General features: G+C 43.2%; 1 protein-coding gene across 1 annotated transcript in view; it reads right to left on the reverse strand.

Moving 5' to 3' along the window:
- Positions 1-1630: 1630 nt before the first annotated feature.
- Positions 1631-16086, reverse strand: part of LOC117346225 (vomeronasal type-2 receptor 26-like) — an 83672-nt gene continuing 69216 nt past the window's right edge. The window contains exon 5 of the mRNA XM_033915629.1: positions 1631-2532. Within this exon, the coding sequence (XP_033771520.1) occupies positions 1631-2532 (902 nt within the window). The remainder of the gene's footprint in view (positions 2533-16086) is intronic.

The following is a 16086-nucleotide window of genomic DNA, read 5'->3' on the forward strand; positions in this document are numbered from 1 at the left end:
TCACAATCGTTTGAAAACAGACTAGTCATGACAACAAATAGGTTACAGTAGAGCTTATTCTAGAGACCAGACTGGTCATAGCGATGAGTACTAGGAGAAGTATATTGAGGAGGCAGTTTTTAATGGCCCAACTGGCATATTTGGTGCATCTAGCTCTTAATCCCCCCACTGTCCCAGGTACCACAGTTAGATTGTGAGCCTGATGGGACAGATAGAGAAAATACATGAGTGTGTGATTGATATTCAGTATATTGTAAACCATTTTGGATGAATCTCTTCATGAAAAAAAGATAGTTAATAAATAAATATATAGGTGATATGGGTAATATTGAGCGCAGAGGTTTTTCTTGATATATATATATATATATATATATATATATATATATATATTCCAGTCACTGTGATTTAAATAATCCAGATATTCAGTGACAGCAAACTGGATAGGAGCTGCCACTAAAATTCTAGGTTTTGCCTCAGCCCTATGGTTATCCAGATATTTAACTGTTCTCTGGAAAGTCAATTTGCATACATTTAGACTATGTATCCTCTTCAGCTCTGCAAGTACCTCCATAATAAATAAATAAATAAAATGGCCATAGACAGCTGATATCCACAGAAATTTATTCATCTAGGGAAACACCAACATAATCTGATGTACAGCATATCTACTAATACTTTTTTTACAGAAAGGGTAGTAGAAGCCTGGAACAGTCTCCCAGAAGTGGCGGCAGAGAAAGAGACTGTGTCTGAATTCAAGAAAGCCTGGGATAGGCACTTGTGATTTCTTAAAGAGAGGAAAAGATTATGCTTACTGTGGATGTGCCATTTGGCCTTTATCTGCCATCATGTTTCTATTATAAAACATAGAAACATGATGGCAGATAAAGGCCAAATGGCACATCCACAGTAAGCATAATCTTTTCCTCTCTTTAAGAAATCACAATCACTGCATATGCCTATAGAGCTAATAGGCATATGCAGTGATGTACATACTATAGTACAGTGGTTCCCAACCCTGTCCTGGAGGACCACCAGGCCAGTCGGGTTTTCAGGATAGCCCTAATGAATATGCATGAGAGAGCTCTGCATATAATGGAGGTGTCATGCATGCAAATCTGCTCCATGCATATTCATTAGGGCTATCCTGAAAACCCGACTGGCCTGGTGGTCCTCCAGGACAGGGTTGGGAACCATTGCTGTAGTATATGAAGGTTTCTCTGTCCAGAGTGGGCTCACAATGTAAAATGCTTTTTTGTACCTTGGCCAATGGAGGGTTATGTGACTTGAACAGGCTCAGAACGAGCTGCAGCAGGAATCAAACCTAACAATTAGCCTACTCCTTCATGAAAGAGATTGTATGCAAATCTATCACTATCAGTGCTTCTTATCAATTTTAAAGCCCTACCAAACATATATATATTAATTATAGATATTCTGAAATCCTGAAAAATTAGGTGTGTCCTGGAGACAAGCTTGAGAACCACAAGTTCAAATTTTTGAGTTTTCAATTTAAAGTGAGGATTATATATTTGGCAATCCTACATCAACTGAGATCTACACTGAACATCAGAAATAAAGATAAAATGATTATGTATCTATTTATCGGTATCATGGCATGTCTTTGAATATTTCATTCAATTGTTTTTGTTAGGTAATTTCTGTTGTTCCTCTCAGGTCTCAGCAGAATAACATAGCATTTAGGGAAAAATATACAACTCAACAGTCCAGCGCTGGAGGCCAGAATAGCAAATATTTCTACTGCCACCATGTACTTGCCCTTGGAGCTCAAGTATGTTGGGATGAAGGAGATCCAGACACTGCAGAAGACTAGCATGCTGAAGGTGATGTACTTGGCCTCATTGAAACTGTCAGGTAGATTTCTTGCTAGGAAAGCTACAATAAAGCTGATGCCAGCCAGAAATCCTAGGTAACCCAGAACACAATAAAATGCAATTACAGATCCTTCATTACATTCAATTAATATTTTTCCTGTTTCTGATTGCATGTTAAGATAGGGGAATGGGGGAGCAGTGAACAACCAGGAAAGACACAGAACAGTTTGAAGAAGAGAACAGGAAAGGACTATAGAAAGTGAAACCCTGGATCTCATCCATTTCCGGAGCTTGCTTCCAGGCTTGGTTGCATAAAAGGCCATGACCACAATTATGGTTTTTGAAAGGATGGAGGACAGAGATATGGTGAAAGTGATCCCAAAAGCAGTCTGTCTCAGAATGCAAGTCACCTTGTTTGGATGTCCCATGAATATTAATGAGCAGAGAAAGCAGAGCATGAGGGAGATAAGGAGAATATAGCTGAGGTTTCTGTTGTTAGCTTTCACTATGGGAGTGTCTTTGTAATTAATAAAGATTCCCAGGATGACAACAGTGACCAGAAAGAAAAAAGTTGTGATGGAAGTCAATGTTAGACCCAAAGGTTCTTCATAGGACAGGAAGGTTATCACTTTTGGAATGCAGTTATCTCCTTTTTTATTAGGCCACTGGTCTTCTGGGCACTTCCAACAAGTGTCTCCATCTAAGAGTGAAGAAATTGTCTAAGTATCTCTTAAATAGCATCAGTAAAATCACCTCTGAGAGCCATGACACTTTCATTCACTGAAGTTCTCACAATAATAAGAAAAGAAACACAAATTACAAAAATCTGCAGTGGGACTTAAACCAGCAACATCTGGATTTAGTGCTCTTAGCAAACCACTTTAACCATTAGGCTATTCCAATTGGTTGAGGACTATGAGCAGGGCCGGATTTTCCTATAGGCTAACTAGGCTAACTAGGCTTCAGCCTAGGGCCTCAAGATCTGTGTCATATTTTTTATAAAGGTTAGTACCAATAACAACATGTTTCATTTAACATATTGATATATATCACAGTAATGATGTATTTTATTATCTCTCGAATTTTACAAACTTAAAAATGGGAGGTGAAAGGGCCTCATAAGTGGAATAGCCTAGGGCAGCGATAGTGAACCTATGGTACGCGTGCCAACTGTGGCACGCGAAGGCCTTGCAGCTGGCACGCGCAGGGCCGCCATCAGGGCAGTACTATCAGGGGGTGCACAGGAGAGAGAGCTGAGCGGGGACGATGGGGGACCCGCGGGGTTAAATATAACTCAAGCCGCGAGGCTCGTCTTCTACTCCGACTGCCCTGCCGCTCACACAGCCGATCGGAAATCTTCCCCGACGTCAGCGCTGACGTCGGAGGGAGGGCTTAAGCAAAGCCCGCCCTCCGACGTCAGCGCTGAAGTCGGGGAAGATTTCCGATCGGCTATATGTGCGCGGCGGGACAGGCAGGAAATAGAAGACAAGCCTACGCGGCTCGAGCTACATTTTGCTGAGAAAGTTGCTAAGATGGGCTGGGAGACAAACGGGGAACACAAAAGGGGGAGGGAGTGCGTTTTGGACACAAGGCATGAACTTGGGAGAAAGGAAGGGAGGGAAAGAGATGCTGAGGTGGGGGAGGGAATGGGTTTTTGGACACAGAAGGCATGAACTTGGGAGAGAGGAAGGGAGGGAAAGAGATTCTGAGGTGGGGGATGGAATGGGTTTTTGGACACAGAAAGCATGAACTTGGGAGAGAGGAAAGGAGGGAAAGAGATGCTGAGGTGGGGGAAGGAATGGGTTTTTGCACACAGAAGGCATGGACTTGGGAGAGAGGAAGGGAGGAAAAGAGATGCTGAGGTGGGGGAGGGAATGGGTTTTTGGACACAGAAGGCATGGATTTGGGAGAGAGGAAGGGAGGAAAAGAGATGCTGAGGTGGGGGAGGGAATGGGTTTTTGGACACAGAAAGCATGAACTTGGGAGAGAGGAAGGGAGGGAAAGAGATGCTGAGGTGGGGGATGGAATGGGTTTTTGGACACAGAAAGCATAAACTTGGGAGAGAGGAAAGGAGGGAAAGAGATGCTGAGGTGGGGGAGGGAATGGGTTTTTGGACACAGAAGGCATGGACTTGGGAGAGAGGAAGGGAGGGAAAGAGATGCTGAGGTGGGGGATGGAATGGGTTTTTGCACACAGAAGGCATGGACTTGGGAGAGAGGAAGGGAGGGAAAGAGATGCTGAGGTGGGGGAGGGAATGTGTTTTTGGACACAGAAGGCATGAACTTGGGAGAGAGGAAGGGAAGGAAAGAGATGCTGAGGTGGGGGATGGAATGGGTTTTTGGACACAGAAAGCATGAACTTTGGAGAGAAGAAAGGAGGGATAGAGATGCTGAGGTGGGGGAGGGAATGGGTTTTTGCACACAGAAGGTATGGACTTGGGAGAGAGGAAGGGAGGGAAATAGATGCTGAGGTGGGGGAGGGAATGGGTTTTTGGACACAAGGCATGAACTTGGGAGAGAGGAAGGGAGGGAAAGAGATGCTGAGGTGGGGAGGGAATGTGTTTTTGGACACAGACGGCAAGGACTTGGGAGAGAGGAAGGAGGGAAAGAGATGGTTGTGTACACGGGGAATAGAAGAAAGGAGAATTTTTGGTCATAGGGAGGGAGTGAGGTACAGATAGTGGCATACCAAGGTGGGGGTGGGGGCGGTCTGCCCCAGTTTTACGCCCCAAGGGGGTGCACAGGTGGCCACCCTCCAGTGTTCTCCCTAGGCTGGCAAACTGCGTCTCTTTAGCCACTTGAGTGCCACCGCCGCCATTGGGAACAGGCCAGTGCCAAGTTCTCCCTGCTTTTCCTGTGGGGCCGACCAACTCTCGCCACCCGCGTCAATTCTGATGTTGGAGAGGACGTTCTGGGCCAGCCAATCGCTGCCTGGCTGGCCCAGAACGTCCTCTCCGATGTTAGAATTGACATCGAGTGGCGAGAGTTGGTCGGCCCCATGGGGAAGAGAAGCAGGGCGAACTCGGCGCCAGCCTGTTCCCGATAGCGGCAGTGGCAGCCTATTCCCCAGTGGCGGTGGCAGCATTTTCCCAATGGTGGTGGCATAGGGGAGGGCAAGGAGAAAGAAAGAAAGGGGGGGACAGGGAGCCAAAAAAAAAAAAAAGAAAGAGGGCTGGGTGAAACAAAGAAAAATAGGGCACGGAGAGAGAGAGAAAGACAGACATACAGAATGAAAGGGGATATGGAGAGAGAGAAAAAGAACGAAGGGGGCAGGGTGAAACAAAGAAAAAGTTTGGGGAGGGAATGAGGTCTGGAGGAGAGAAAGCATACAGGAGGCTGAAAAAAGGGAAGAAATATTGGATGCACAGTCAGAAGAATAAAGTGCAACCAGAGACTGGTGAAATTACCAAAGGTAGGAAATGATTTTATTTTCTATTTAGTGATCAAAATGTGTCCGTTTTGAGAATTTATATATGCTGTCTATATTTTGCACTATGGCCCCCTTTTACTAAACCGCAATAGCGTTTTTTAGCGCAGGGAGCCTATGAGCTTCAAGAGCAGCGTGGGGCATTCAGCGCAGATCCCTGCGCTAAAAACCGCTATCGCGGTTTAGTAAAAAGGGAGGGGGAATATTTGTCTATTTTTGTATAGTTGTTACTGAGGTGACATTGCATAAAGTCATCTGCCTTGACCTCTTTGAAAACCCGCGGAATATAAATGATAATTAACATTTTCTCTGTGTACAGCGTGCTTTGTGTTTTTAAAATTTTATTGTTGGTAGATCAATTTGACTTGGCCACAAAGGTAAGGGGGAGGGAGGGGAGCTGCTGAAAGAGTCTACCTTGATGTGGTTGCAGGCTTACAAATCTTTTGGTCAAAGAGTACGGCGACAGAGAAAAGTATGTGTGTATTCGGCCCATGAATGAAATCATTAAAACATTATAAATTGCCAATAAATTGAAATGAAAACCAAAGGATTGTGAATCAAATTGATTCTCTGACAATACAAAGATTCCAACCTTTAAAAATGATGTTACATAGTTCAGGCAACTTTATAAAGAGTTTTTAGATACTAAAATCTTGTTATTAAGGTTTAATTGACGTGCTGGCACTTTGAGGAAATTCTTTGGTTTTGTGCGGCAGTTTGGGCACTCGGGCTCAAAAAGGTTAGCCATCACTGGCCTAGGGCCTCTTTTCATCTAAATCCGGCCCTGACTATGAGGCAAATTCTATAAACAGAGTATTGATTTTAGGAAGGGGCAGGTCTAACCAGTCAATTAGGATACCTATTTGCTAAAATAAAACTCTGTAAATATCTGTTATGGGTGCAGGGAGACATGTCTGGAACTGGACATTTAAGTTCACCCAAGGCTGGGCATGGGTGTGTTTTCACCTAGAAGAGGCCATGGATGAGTTAAACGGCCCTAGGCATGTCTCTATGGCAGTGATAGATGCCCGAAATGTAGGTCAGCAAAATGCTGGCCTACATTTCAAATAGACCCAGCTGCTGAGCTGATTGCAGCAAGGAAATCTCCATGCAATGATAAGGATGCCAATTTCCTTCTGCCCTAGAACCCCTTGAAGCAAGCCAGGCAGGAGGAATGACCACTCCTTGCTGCTGACAATCTCCCAAACTTGAACCCCCCCAAACTGAACACCCCTAAACCTGAAACCCCAATACCCCCAAGGCTCAGACCCTGATCCCTACATCCCTAACTCTATCCCAAGTCCTTTGTACCTTTTGGTTGAATGTCCAGCCAGAGGGATGCCTACTTCCTCTGGCCAGAGGCCTGCCACTCCAAAATGATGGGCCTTTCCTTTCTCATTGCATTCTGGGATGCAGTGGAAGTGGCCTAAGACTCCAGTTGACCCATGTGTCTAAGGCCCCTCCTATGGTAAGGACCTTAGGCATTTGAGCCAATCAGAGCCTTAGGTCCCTCCCCGGTGTATCCAAGAATTCAACAGTAAGGGGAAGGTACACCATTTTGGAGTGGTGGGCCAGCCAGCCAGCCAGAGGGTATTAGTATACCTCCAGCCAGACATTCAACTATATCCTTCCTACCCAGCTTGTCTTGGGAGGTAGCTTCAGGACAGGAGGGAGTGGACATCCCTCCTTCCTGGATTGCTTTGGGGAGGGGTTTCCAGGGCAGAAGGGAGTAGGAATCCCTCCTGCCTGGCTTATTTCATGGGTGGGTTTGAGGGTTCTTGTGGGAGAGAGTGAACATACCTGCTGCCAGCCAAGTTTGCATGGAGGTTAAGAGGCTCCCTGTCATAGCCGCTCAGCTGATTATGTCAGAGGCATTCCCTTGCTGTGATCAGGTGCAATTCTCTAACCAGCACCTGTGACATGGACACCGTTTATAAAATTTGGCCAGTTAGTTAGGGCTGAGCGCCTATTCCTTAGGATAGATGCAATTCTGTATAGGATACTGGTGTGTAACTCTCATCCACTTCTTAGGTGACTGCTGCAACTGAAATCCTATACATAATCAAGTTATAGGTGACCATATTATAATATGGATGTTCTTCTGCTGCCAGAAGTCCTTTCAGGTGCCTTGTTTCATATGGTTCATAATTTGGACTTTTCTGTTTTTAAAGTAAATGTCAGATGTTTCCAGCATATGGACATCCATCTCACATGTGTTTTAGAACAGTCTATATCCTGGATGACCATGTTATGACTTGGACATCCTTTCTAAAATGCCCTTCTTTTTTTTTAATTTATTTATAAAATTTACACACTTATTATCAAGCATATCACCTTGTACAGAAAGTGAGATCAAGAAAACATAATATTATTATTTACTCTCAAACCTGAAAATAAATCAAAATATTAGAAGAAAAATAAACATCATAACTTAATCACACACTAGTCCTCAAATTAGGATCCAGGATTAACGTTGAGAGTAGAAATTAAATAATATTTTAACAAGGAAAATCACTTAAACTGCTACTGAAAAGAGAGCTAATTAATTATTGCAAGGGTACAGATGGTTCTACTGACTCAAGACGTTTCGAAGAAAAGGAAAGCAGTCAAGTGAGCTGGTTCTACAAATACATATTTCAAGGAACGGCATCTAATGACACATTTACAAGGGTACCTAAGAAAGAAAAGACCCCCTATCCGAGTCACTCCTGGTTTTAACATTAAAAATTCCCTTCTTCTTTTCTGAGTCTCTCTCGAGACATCAGGAAATATCTGAATACGGAGACCGAGGAAGTCCTTGGATCTATTTTTAAAGAAAAGTTTAAGAATCCAATCCTTGTCTGGGGCCAAAGCCACAGTCAATAAGAGAATGGCTGGAATAGCCAGTTCTCTATCTGATTGCTCTAATAAAGTGGAAACGTCCAAGGATTCTTCTTGTGGTTTTCCTTCATCTTCTTTCTTTGAGGATCCTGATTTCTTATAGGTAAATAGTAAACCTTTGTAAGAGGTGGTAAAGAATTCTCAGGTATTTTAAGGATTTCCAGAAAGTACCACTTTATCATATCAAGTTTCAAGTTTCAAGTTTATTAGGTTTTAATATACCGACCATCAAATAAATATCTGGCTGGTGTACATTACAATAAAATATAAAAAAGGAAAAGAAGTTAATATATTCAATATTTAGAGGACAGACAGTGTATATTAAAACATAGACTAGACAAACTTGATTGTGAGGGAAGGGGTTAATGATAGGGTAAAGTTACAATGTTGAGAGAAAAGGGAGAGAGAGGGGATGGGAAAAAAACATTAGGGTGGGGAAAAGTCATTGAAATAATTTTTTTTTTTTTGAAGTTAAATAATTAAAAATTACTGAGAAATAGATACTAAACTCGTGGAGAAATTGATAGTACTTTTGGAAAATTAATTAAATGCAAATTATTAAAACGAATATTATTCTCTAAAGCACAGGTGTCAAAGTCGGTCCTCGAGGGCCGGAATCCAGTCGGGTTTTCAGGATTTCCCCAATGAATCTGCATGAGATCTATTTGCATGCACTGCTTTCAATGCATATTCATTGGGGAAATCCAGAAAACCCGACTGGATTCCGGCCCTCGAGGAGGGACTTTGACACCCCTGCTCTAAAGCTTCCAATTTTCTCTTTATAATTGTGTTATCTTTAACAAATAGATCTTGATTACTCTTAATTGTTTTTAAATTCTTCTTTTCTTTTTGAATATCTAATTTCAACGACACTGTCTCTCCCTTTATAATTTTTATTTCTTCTTTCTGGATTTGTATTTCTTTATCCAAATTTTTAACTTGAAGATTAAGGGCATTTCCAAGATTGGACACTAAGGGGTAAATTCTCTATTAGTACGTCTAACATAGGCGTGCTTTAGACGTCCGGCAAACGCAAGTGTCAATCAAATGCTACTTAGGCGTGCGGTAGACGTCTCGAGAACCGCGTGGCGCAAGATAGACGCAGGTTTCTGAAATGTCATTAAGACATCTCCAATGGACTCGTGATAGACGTGGGTATGGGTTGTTTTTTTTTTTAGATTATACTTTTTTTATACTCTTTATTATCACTCATTCAGCATTGTAAGTATAGGATGATGAAAAAGATAACCAAAACACAGTATACCATTTTGTAAACTATATATTAGTTGATCTAGCAATATCAGTGAGGTAGGGAATGGCAGACAGAGAACACTGCTGTGTTGTATCTTTTTCCTCTAGGATATCAGAATTGTACAGTTTACCATTAATACAAGGAAAAAAAATATGTTATGTTTCAAAGGAGAACTAGAAGATGAAACGTACCAAGTGGGTGTTGAACTTACATTATCAGTATGGAAGGTGGGAACCGGTAGATGTATGCTACACAGAAAGCTGTACAGAAATGTCATACTCACCTCCTATTAGAAGTGGAAAGGATAGGACTTTGAACACCATATAAACTTCGTTTAAGTTCCACAAAGACTGGCAGGAAAGGCACCCTAAGTCATCCAATAAGCTTTCTCTCGATTTCCCAGAGACATTATTTCAGAGAGGATAGTTTAGAAGTGATATCTTGCTCGAAAGAACACTCCTGGTCTTAAAACATTGCAACAATCAGCTCATTCTTCAGAACAAAGGTAAATCCCATAACTTACACTGGCCCAACTTAGAAACAGAATCAAAACACAGATTAGACCTGAATGTGGCTTCTAGTTCACAGGAAGAGGAAGTAGCAAGCAGCACAATGCTGACCTCATTGTGACATCATCAAGGTGCACCTGGAAGGTAGATATGCCACAAGTAAAAGACAAGCCAGGAGTTGAACTCACAACCTACAGATGAGCGATATAGTGCTTTTACTCACTGACCTACACCTGTGTCTCTGGTTGCCCTGTCATAGCATATCTTAGTGATGTCCTAAAGTATACTCTACTTAGCTATCATATCACAGTCAGTTGAGGCAAAAGACTGGTAGCTCAATGGTGTAAAGCACTGTTGTCACGGATGCAACACCCATATTCTTAAGTATGGTTCAATAAATGTAATACAGAGTCAAAATTATGCTGTTTATTTTATCAAACCCAAGCTCAACTTTGTAATGTATTGTGTATAGTCTCGCTAATGTGTTTGTGATGAAAATGAGATGCGATAGGTGTATATCCTATATAATAAAACCCTAGCCGCGCATGCGCACATACCTGCGTGCTTCTGTGATCTCTGCTCTGTGATCAGTAGGTCTGAGGCCAGCAGGAGTGCAGATGCAGCAGCCAGGCGACTCCCCCCTCCCGCCCTCACTCACCACCAAAACCACCACCGCCAAAGCCTCCTCCTTCTGCCCAGCCGGGAGGAGGGCTCCGAGTCGCTGAAGACTGTCCCAGATCAGCTTACACAGTCCCTAAAAAATTAACCTTTTCATCTGAGGCGCGAGGCTGCGTTGACCTTCCTCCCCCGGCTCACTAAGGTTTCATCTTAAGAAATTCAAATGCATTGTTGAAAATGCAAGTGACTATTCTCTGTCATCCTAGACACCCCTGCAACACCCCAACAACACACTCCTGCAGCATAAACCCCTCATGTTATAATCAAGTAAAAGACAAGCTGGGAGTTGAACGCACAACCTATGGATGTTTGGTACAGCGCGTTTACTCACTGAGCTACCGAGCTACTTAACTCTAGTCCTAACCCTAACCATAAAGTAGCATCTGACGTCATAGAAGCCGTTAGAATTTTGAAATCGTTTTGGACGTTCATTGGGTGTTCTCAGATCAAATACACCTGTAGATACTTGCAATGATTACCCCTTGTCAAAGCTTGTACCTAAAGCCATTTCTGGAGACTCCTATTCCCAAGTCCCCAACATAGCTCAGTGCTTAAAAGCACTGCATGTATCTTCCAAAGGTCAGGGGTTCAAGTCCTGATTAAGGTTACCAAAGACATAATATTCTTTTTATTTTCCACCCACCCAAACATGCATAGCTAAGCTAAAATATGTGAACCTCACTTCCCAATCTTCATTTATTTAATTTATAACTTGTCATTGTGTTTGGGGGAGGTGAAGTTTCATTAGGTTTACATGGTAAGCTTCTAAGCTTGTACCTAAAGTCATTTCTGGAGACTCCCATTCCCAAATCCCCAACATAGCTCAGTGCTTAAAAGCACTGCATGTATCTTCCAAAGGTCAGGGGTTCAAGTCCTGATTAAGGTTACCAAAGACATAATATTCTTTTTATTTTCCACCCACCCAAACATGCATAGCTAAGCTAAAATATGTGAACCTCACTTCCCAATCTTCATTTATTTAATTTATAACTTGTCATTGTGTTTGGGGGAGGTGAAGTTTCATTAGGTTTACATGGTAAGCTTCTAAGCGTTCTGCTATACTTTTATGTATAACAGCGATATCGGCGTGCTTTAGGATGTAATCAACAGTGTTGATGTAGCGCGGAGTGGCCGCTGCAAGCACGCCCAAGCGGCACAAAAACGTCATCGCGTTTTTTTGCGTTGTGATGTCATAGAATCACCCGTTCTTCATACGCAGTTATTTCTCCTAAAATGGCTGCCAGGAGTCAGCCAAACTTTTCCACCCAGGACTCCAGGCTGCTGGCCAGGCTGTTTCTCTCCCGGGAGCACAGCTATTTTGTAGTGCCTGGCCATCGCAGGTCATACCTGCAATTCAGGGACTCATGGACCCGCCTGACCCGGCGGTACAATCGTAGAGCCTCCTGTCCCAGGGAAGTAAGTATTCCAAGTCAGGCCCTCACAATTAATCATGTAAAAAGTAATTATGATGGAAACCTGTTTCGATCAAATTGGTCATGTTTTTTGTGATTCCTTTTTAAAACTACAATTGTGCATAATAAATCTTTTACATTGAATACTAAAATTAAAGCGCATCCCAAAGGAGCAGTAGTAGGATTTCAAAGACAAATTCAGCTCCTACAAGGCATCTATTCCATTCACAACATGCACACAACTTATTTTTGGGTCACGAGCATCGCATTTGTAATAGAAACATCTTGAAATCAACTTTGCCAAAGGAAAACAAATATATTAAAGTGCTGCTATGTCATTTCAAGTACCTACAACTGTCCTGTATCAATCTGCTGGTCTAGGGAGATAGTGGCATGACGTTTAAAGTGACAGCGTCAGTACCCTGACGTCAGGGGTTTCAAGTCACACTGCTCCTTCTGACCAAACTATTTTATTTCCCCTGCTGCATAATTGTAAACTCACCAGGACATGCTATAATGTGGGGCAGTGCTGATAGAAACATAGAAACATAGAAATTGACGGCAGATAAGGGCCACGGCCCATCCAGTCTGCCCACCCTAATGACCCTCCCCTGCCTTTACTTTGCGAATAGAACCCACGTGTCGATCCCATTTGGCCTTAAAATCAGGCACGCTGCTGGTCTCAATCACCTGAAGTGGAAGACCTCAGCACCCTGAGGTTGTAAGTTCAATCCCACACTCCTCCTTGTGATGCTGGCCATGTCACCTCACCCCCCCCCCCCCCACTGTCCCAGGTACAGTAGAGAGATAGCGATGCCTCCAGCACAGAAAGGGGAAAATGCTGGAGTACGTGAATACATTCATGTAAAACATGTGGCAGAAGGGGGAGGAGGCAGGCAGCAAAGCGGATAGGGGCTCCTGGAGGGCAGCATACTCCATTTTTATGTGCTTATAGAGGTCAATACTTAAGTAAACATGTTATGCCACAGTGCTAGATGGCACTCATCATATCCCTCCCTCTCCGTTCTTTCTATCTCTCTCTCTATTATCCAGGTTGAGGATCTCAGGAAACGGGGTCGGATGCTGAGGCGCCAGGAGCGAGCCTTCCTTGAGGGGGTGAGGGAGGAATTGCGCGCTGAAGCCGGTGAGTAATGAGTCCAACGTGTGTTTCTTTGTGATCAGCCTACCAGAATAAATAGATGAAAATGCTTGAGTAGCTGTAAACCATTCTTAATCATAAAATCTGCAGTAAAGCTGCTATTGTGATATCATGTCACAATGGCTTTATGGTGTTCTACTTGCCTCACTTACTTATGCTACATTTTGATGTTTACAGTGGAGTAGGTGCTTTGCATCCTGTTATTAGCATTTGAAGAAAATAACGTAGTAAAGAATGTCATGTTCAAAAGTGTTGTGGACATATCTGACTGGATCCTGTTTCCCTCTTGTCAAGCAGCAGCACAGGCACCCCCTCAGGAGGCACCGCAGGTGATGGAGGGAGCCCCACCCTGGTCCTCGGCGGAGTAGGAAGAAGAGGAGGAAAGGGAAGAAGGGGAGGGGGAGGAGGAGGAGGGGGATTATTCTCCCTGGGAGCCCTCACGACCACCCACACCGCCTGCCCCACCACTGTCCCCTGGACCTCCACCGCCTGCCCCACCACTGCCCCCTGGACCCCCACCGCCTGCCCCACCACTACCTCCAGGACCCCCACCACCATCCCCTGTTGGACCTTCCCCTTCCCCCACCCATAGCCCTTCCCATCACTCTCCTGCCCTTCCTGTTCCTGATCCCATCCCACCCCCTTTCCTTTCTGTTCCCCCCCAGGAGCAGCCCAACCAGCCTCAGGTGGGGCGGGCAGGGAGATGAAGGCCTACTCTGCCATCTTGGAGGAGGTGCAGGTATTGAGAGGGTGTGTGGAGAGGATGGAACATGCCCTCTTGCGGCTGGTAACCGAAAGAGGGCATGGTGCCAGCAGCCATACACCCTCTCAATGACTGTACCTCTTCCGGCCCCCTCACCTGAGGTAGCTCAAGCTGCTCTTGGGGGGCACCCACCCTCTTTCCCTGCGTTATATGTTATATATGTAAATAGTTTTTTAAAAAGAAGTTTAAGTTTTTAAAAGTTTTATATTTTAATAAAAAAATTGTTTATAGTTTAAACGTGCCTGTGTGGTTTTAACCTTGTAGCATCATCAGTTTAATGGACTGAGTCCAAGGTAGATAGGGGTTCAGGAGGGACTGCTGAATGGGCCCTTTTCAATATAACAACAAGGTGACATATAGAAAGTTTGACAATCTTTATTGGGGTCTGTCATTCATTCTATTACCTGCTAGCCACTCTGATGTCAAATCATTGCAGAATCTAGGAAAAAAGCAAGTGAATGCAAGGGTATATGCAACTGTAGGTAGATGATGACATCTCAGCTATGATGTGCAAAGTAAGCCAGTCCCTGTTCCAAAGTAAATGGCTACATAAGGAAGAGAATATAAGACACTGTGGTAGATTTGTTGTTAAGGAATAGGGTTACTGCTAGTAAGAGTTGGCTCCACACCAGGAGAATCCAAATGAAACATGTGGGTTTTTCTTCCTTTCACGGAAGGTGATGGAAGTAAAGGCCAGATACCTCAATCTATCCTCCTGGTTCTTGAGCTGCACTAGTTTGGTTAAGCAGGTGTGGAAACCACAAAGATGCTCACAGCTGCACTGCTCTCAGTAATACAAAACTCCATCTGACAATACTGCAGGAAAAACTACAGTTGCCTGTCTAGGACACCTGAAAACTGAAAAGAGGAGAAGCTGGTTTACACAAGGTTCACAAACAGGGGGTTCAACCCCCAAGGTCCTTATCTGTCCTCCCTTCCCTGAAGCAATGTGTTAACCTCATTTATGTTGAGCTGCTTAGATGTCACCGTGGTATAGTTGTTAAAGCAATAGCCTTAACTCGCTGATGGTGTGGGTTAATATCAGCTGTAATCCTCCACTGCTACTGTTTAGAACTCATGTGAGGGAATAGACTAACTGAAAACAAAAAGTTTGTGTGCATATAACAGCAGGAATGCGTGCCATGGTGTTCTATGAGGCCAACATTATCAATTTACTATTGTTCCTGAAAGTCATCAAGGATACCTGTGTGAAGAGAACAATAGAAGTGTGAAACATGTTAGCTTTGTGAACATTTATTTCACTCATCAGAAGAGTGACTCAAGTGAAGAATAGAAGAGTAAGCAAATAAAGGTTACCATATATCATTCTCACCTAGAACTGTTTGGCTAGGTGCAAGCTGGTGTGCTGAGCTGCTCGTCTGGTCTCTCTCTGGCAAACACAAAGGTGATGAGCATAGTTAACCTGAAATGAAGAATAAAGAGAAACTGTTAACAAAGACCTATGTCTCCAAAATTAAACACTGAAGTTGTGGCAGAACACACACCTAGAAGTAACAGAGGTGCTAACATACCTTTAGACTCCTTATTAAAAATGGCAGCCATTAGGCACTCATTAGGAGTTTTCCACCTGAACCATGTACACTGATTGGATGTCCACTGAATGGCAGTGTTTCCCCCCCCCCCCAACACACCCGACCTATTCTTATCAATGAGTTAGTACACAGAACCATTCCTCACCTGATTTTAACTTGCCTGTAATTTGATTCTACAAAGAATTAACTTTAGCTCTATGAGTAAACCCTCTCTGATGTATGAACACATCCATTTTACTTACATATCCATATTTCTACCAGCAAAATATCTACCAGCATGGTCTTTATCAGTCTTCTCAGTCATTTTTGTCAGCCCTGTGGAATGGAGAGTAAGAGATATCAGAAATAAAATAACTATTATAAACAATAGCACACAATGAAAGCCCATAAAGAGAAGTCAGTTTTTGCTGGTTGGTTTCTTTAGTTCTATCATAAGGACACCTAAGTAGCTTACAAAATATCATTCTCACCTGGACTTACTATCTGAGCTGCTTCTAGAAAAGATAAAACAACATATTAGAATGACATGTAGCTTGTTAATGGCTCTGTGGAATAGAGAGAAATGGGAGGCAGAGATAGGAAAAAAAAATGTAAAAGACTAAGACAGAGTAAAGTCTCAAAC

The sequence above is a fragment of the Geotrypetes seraphini genome, chromosome 12 (assembly GCF_902459505.1).
Source record: "Geotrypetes seraphini chromosome 12, aGeoSer1.1, whole genome shotgun sequence".
In the NCBI taxonomy this organism is placed as follows: domain Eukaryota; kingdom Metazoa; phylum Chordata; class Amphibia; order Gymnophiona; family Dermophiidae; genus Geotrypetes; species Geotrypetes seraphini.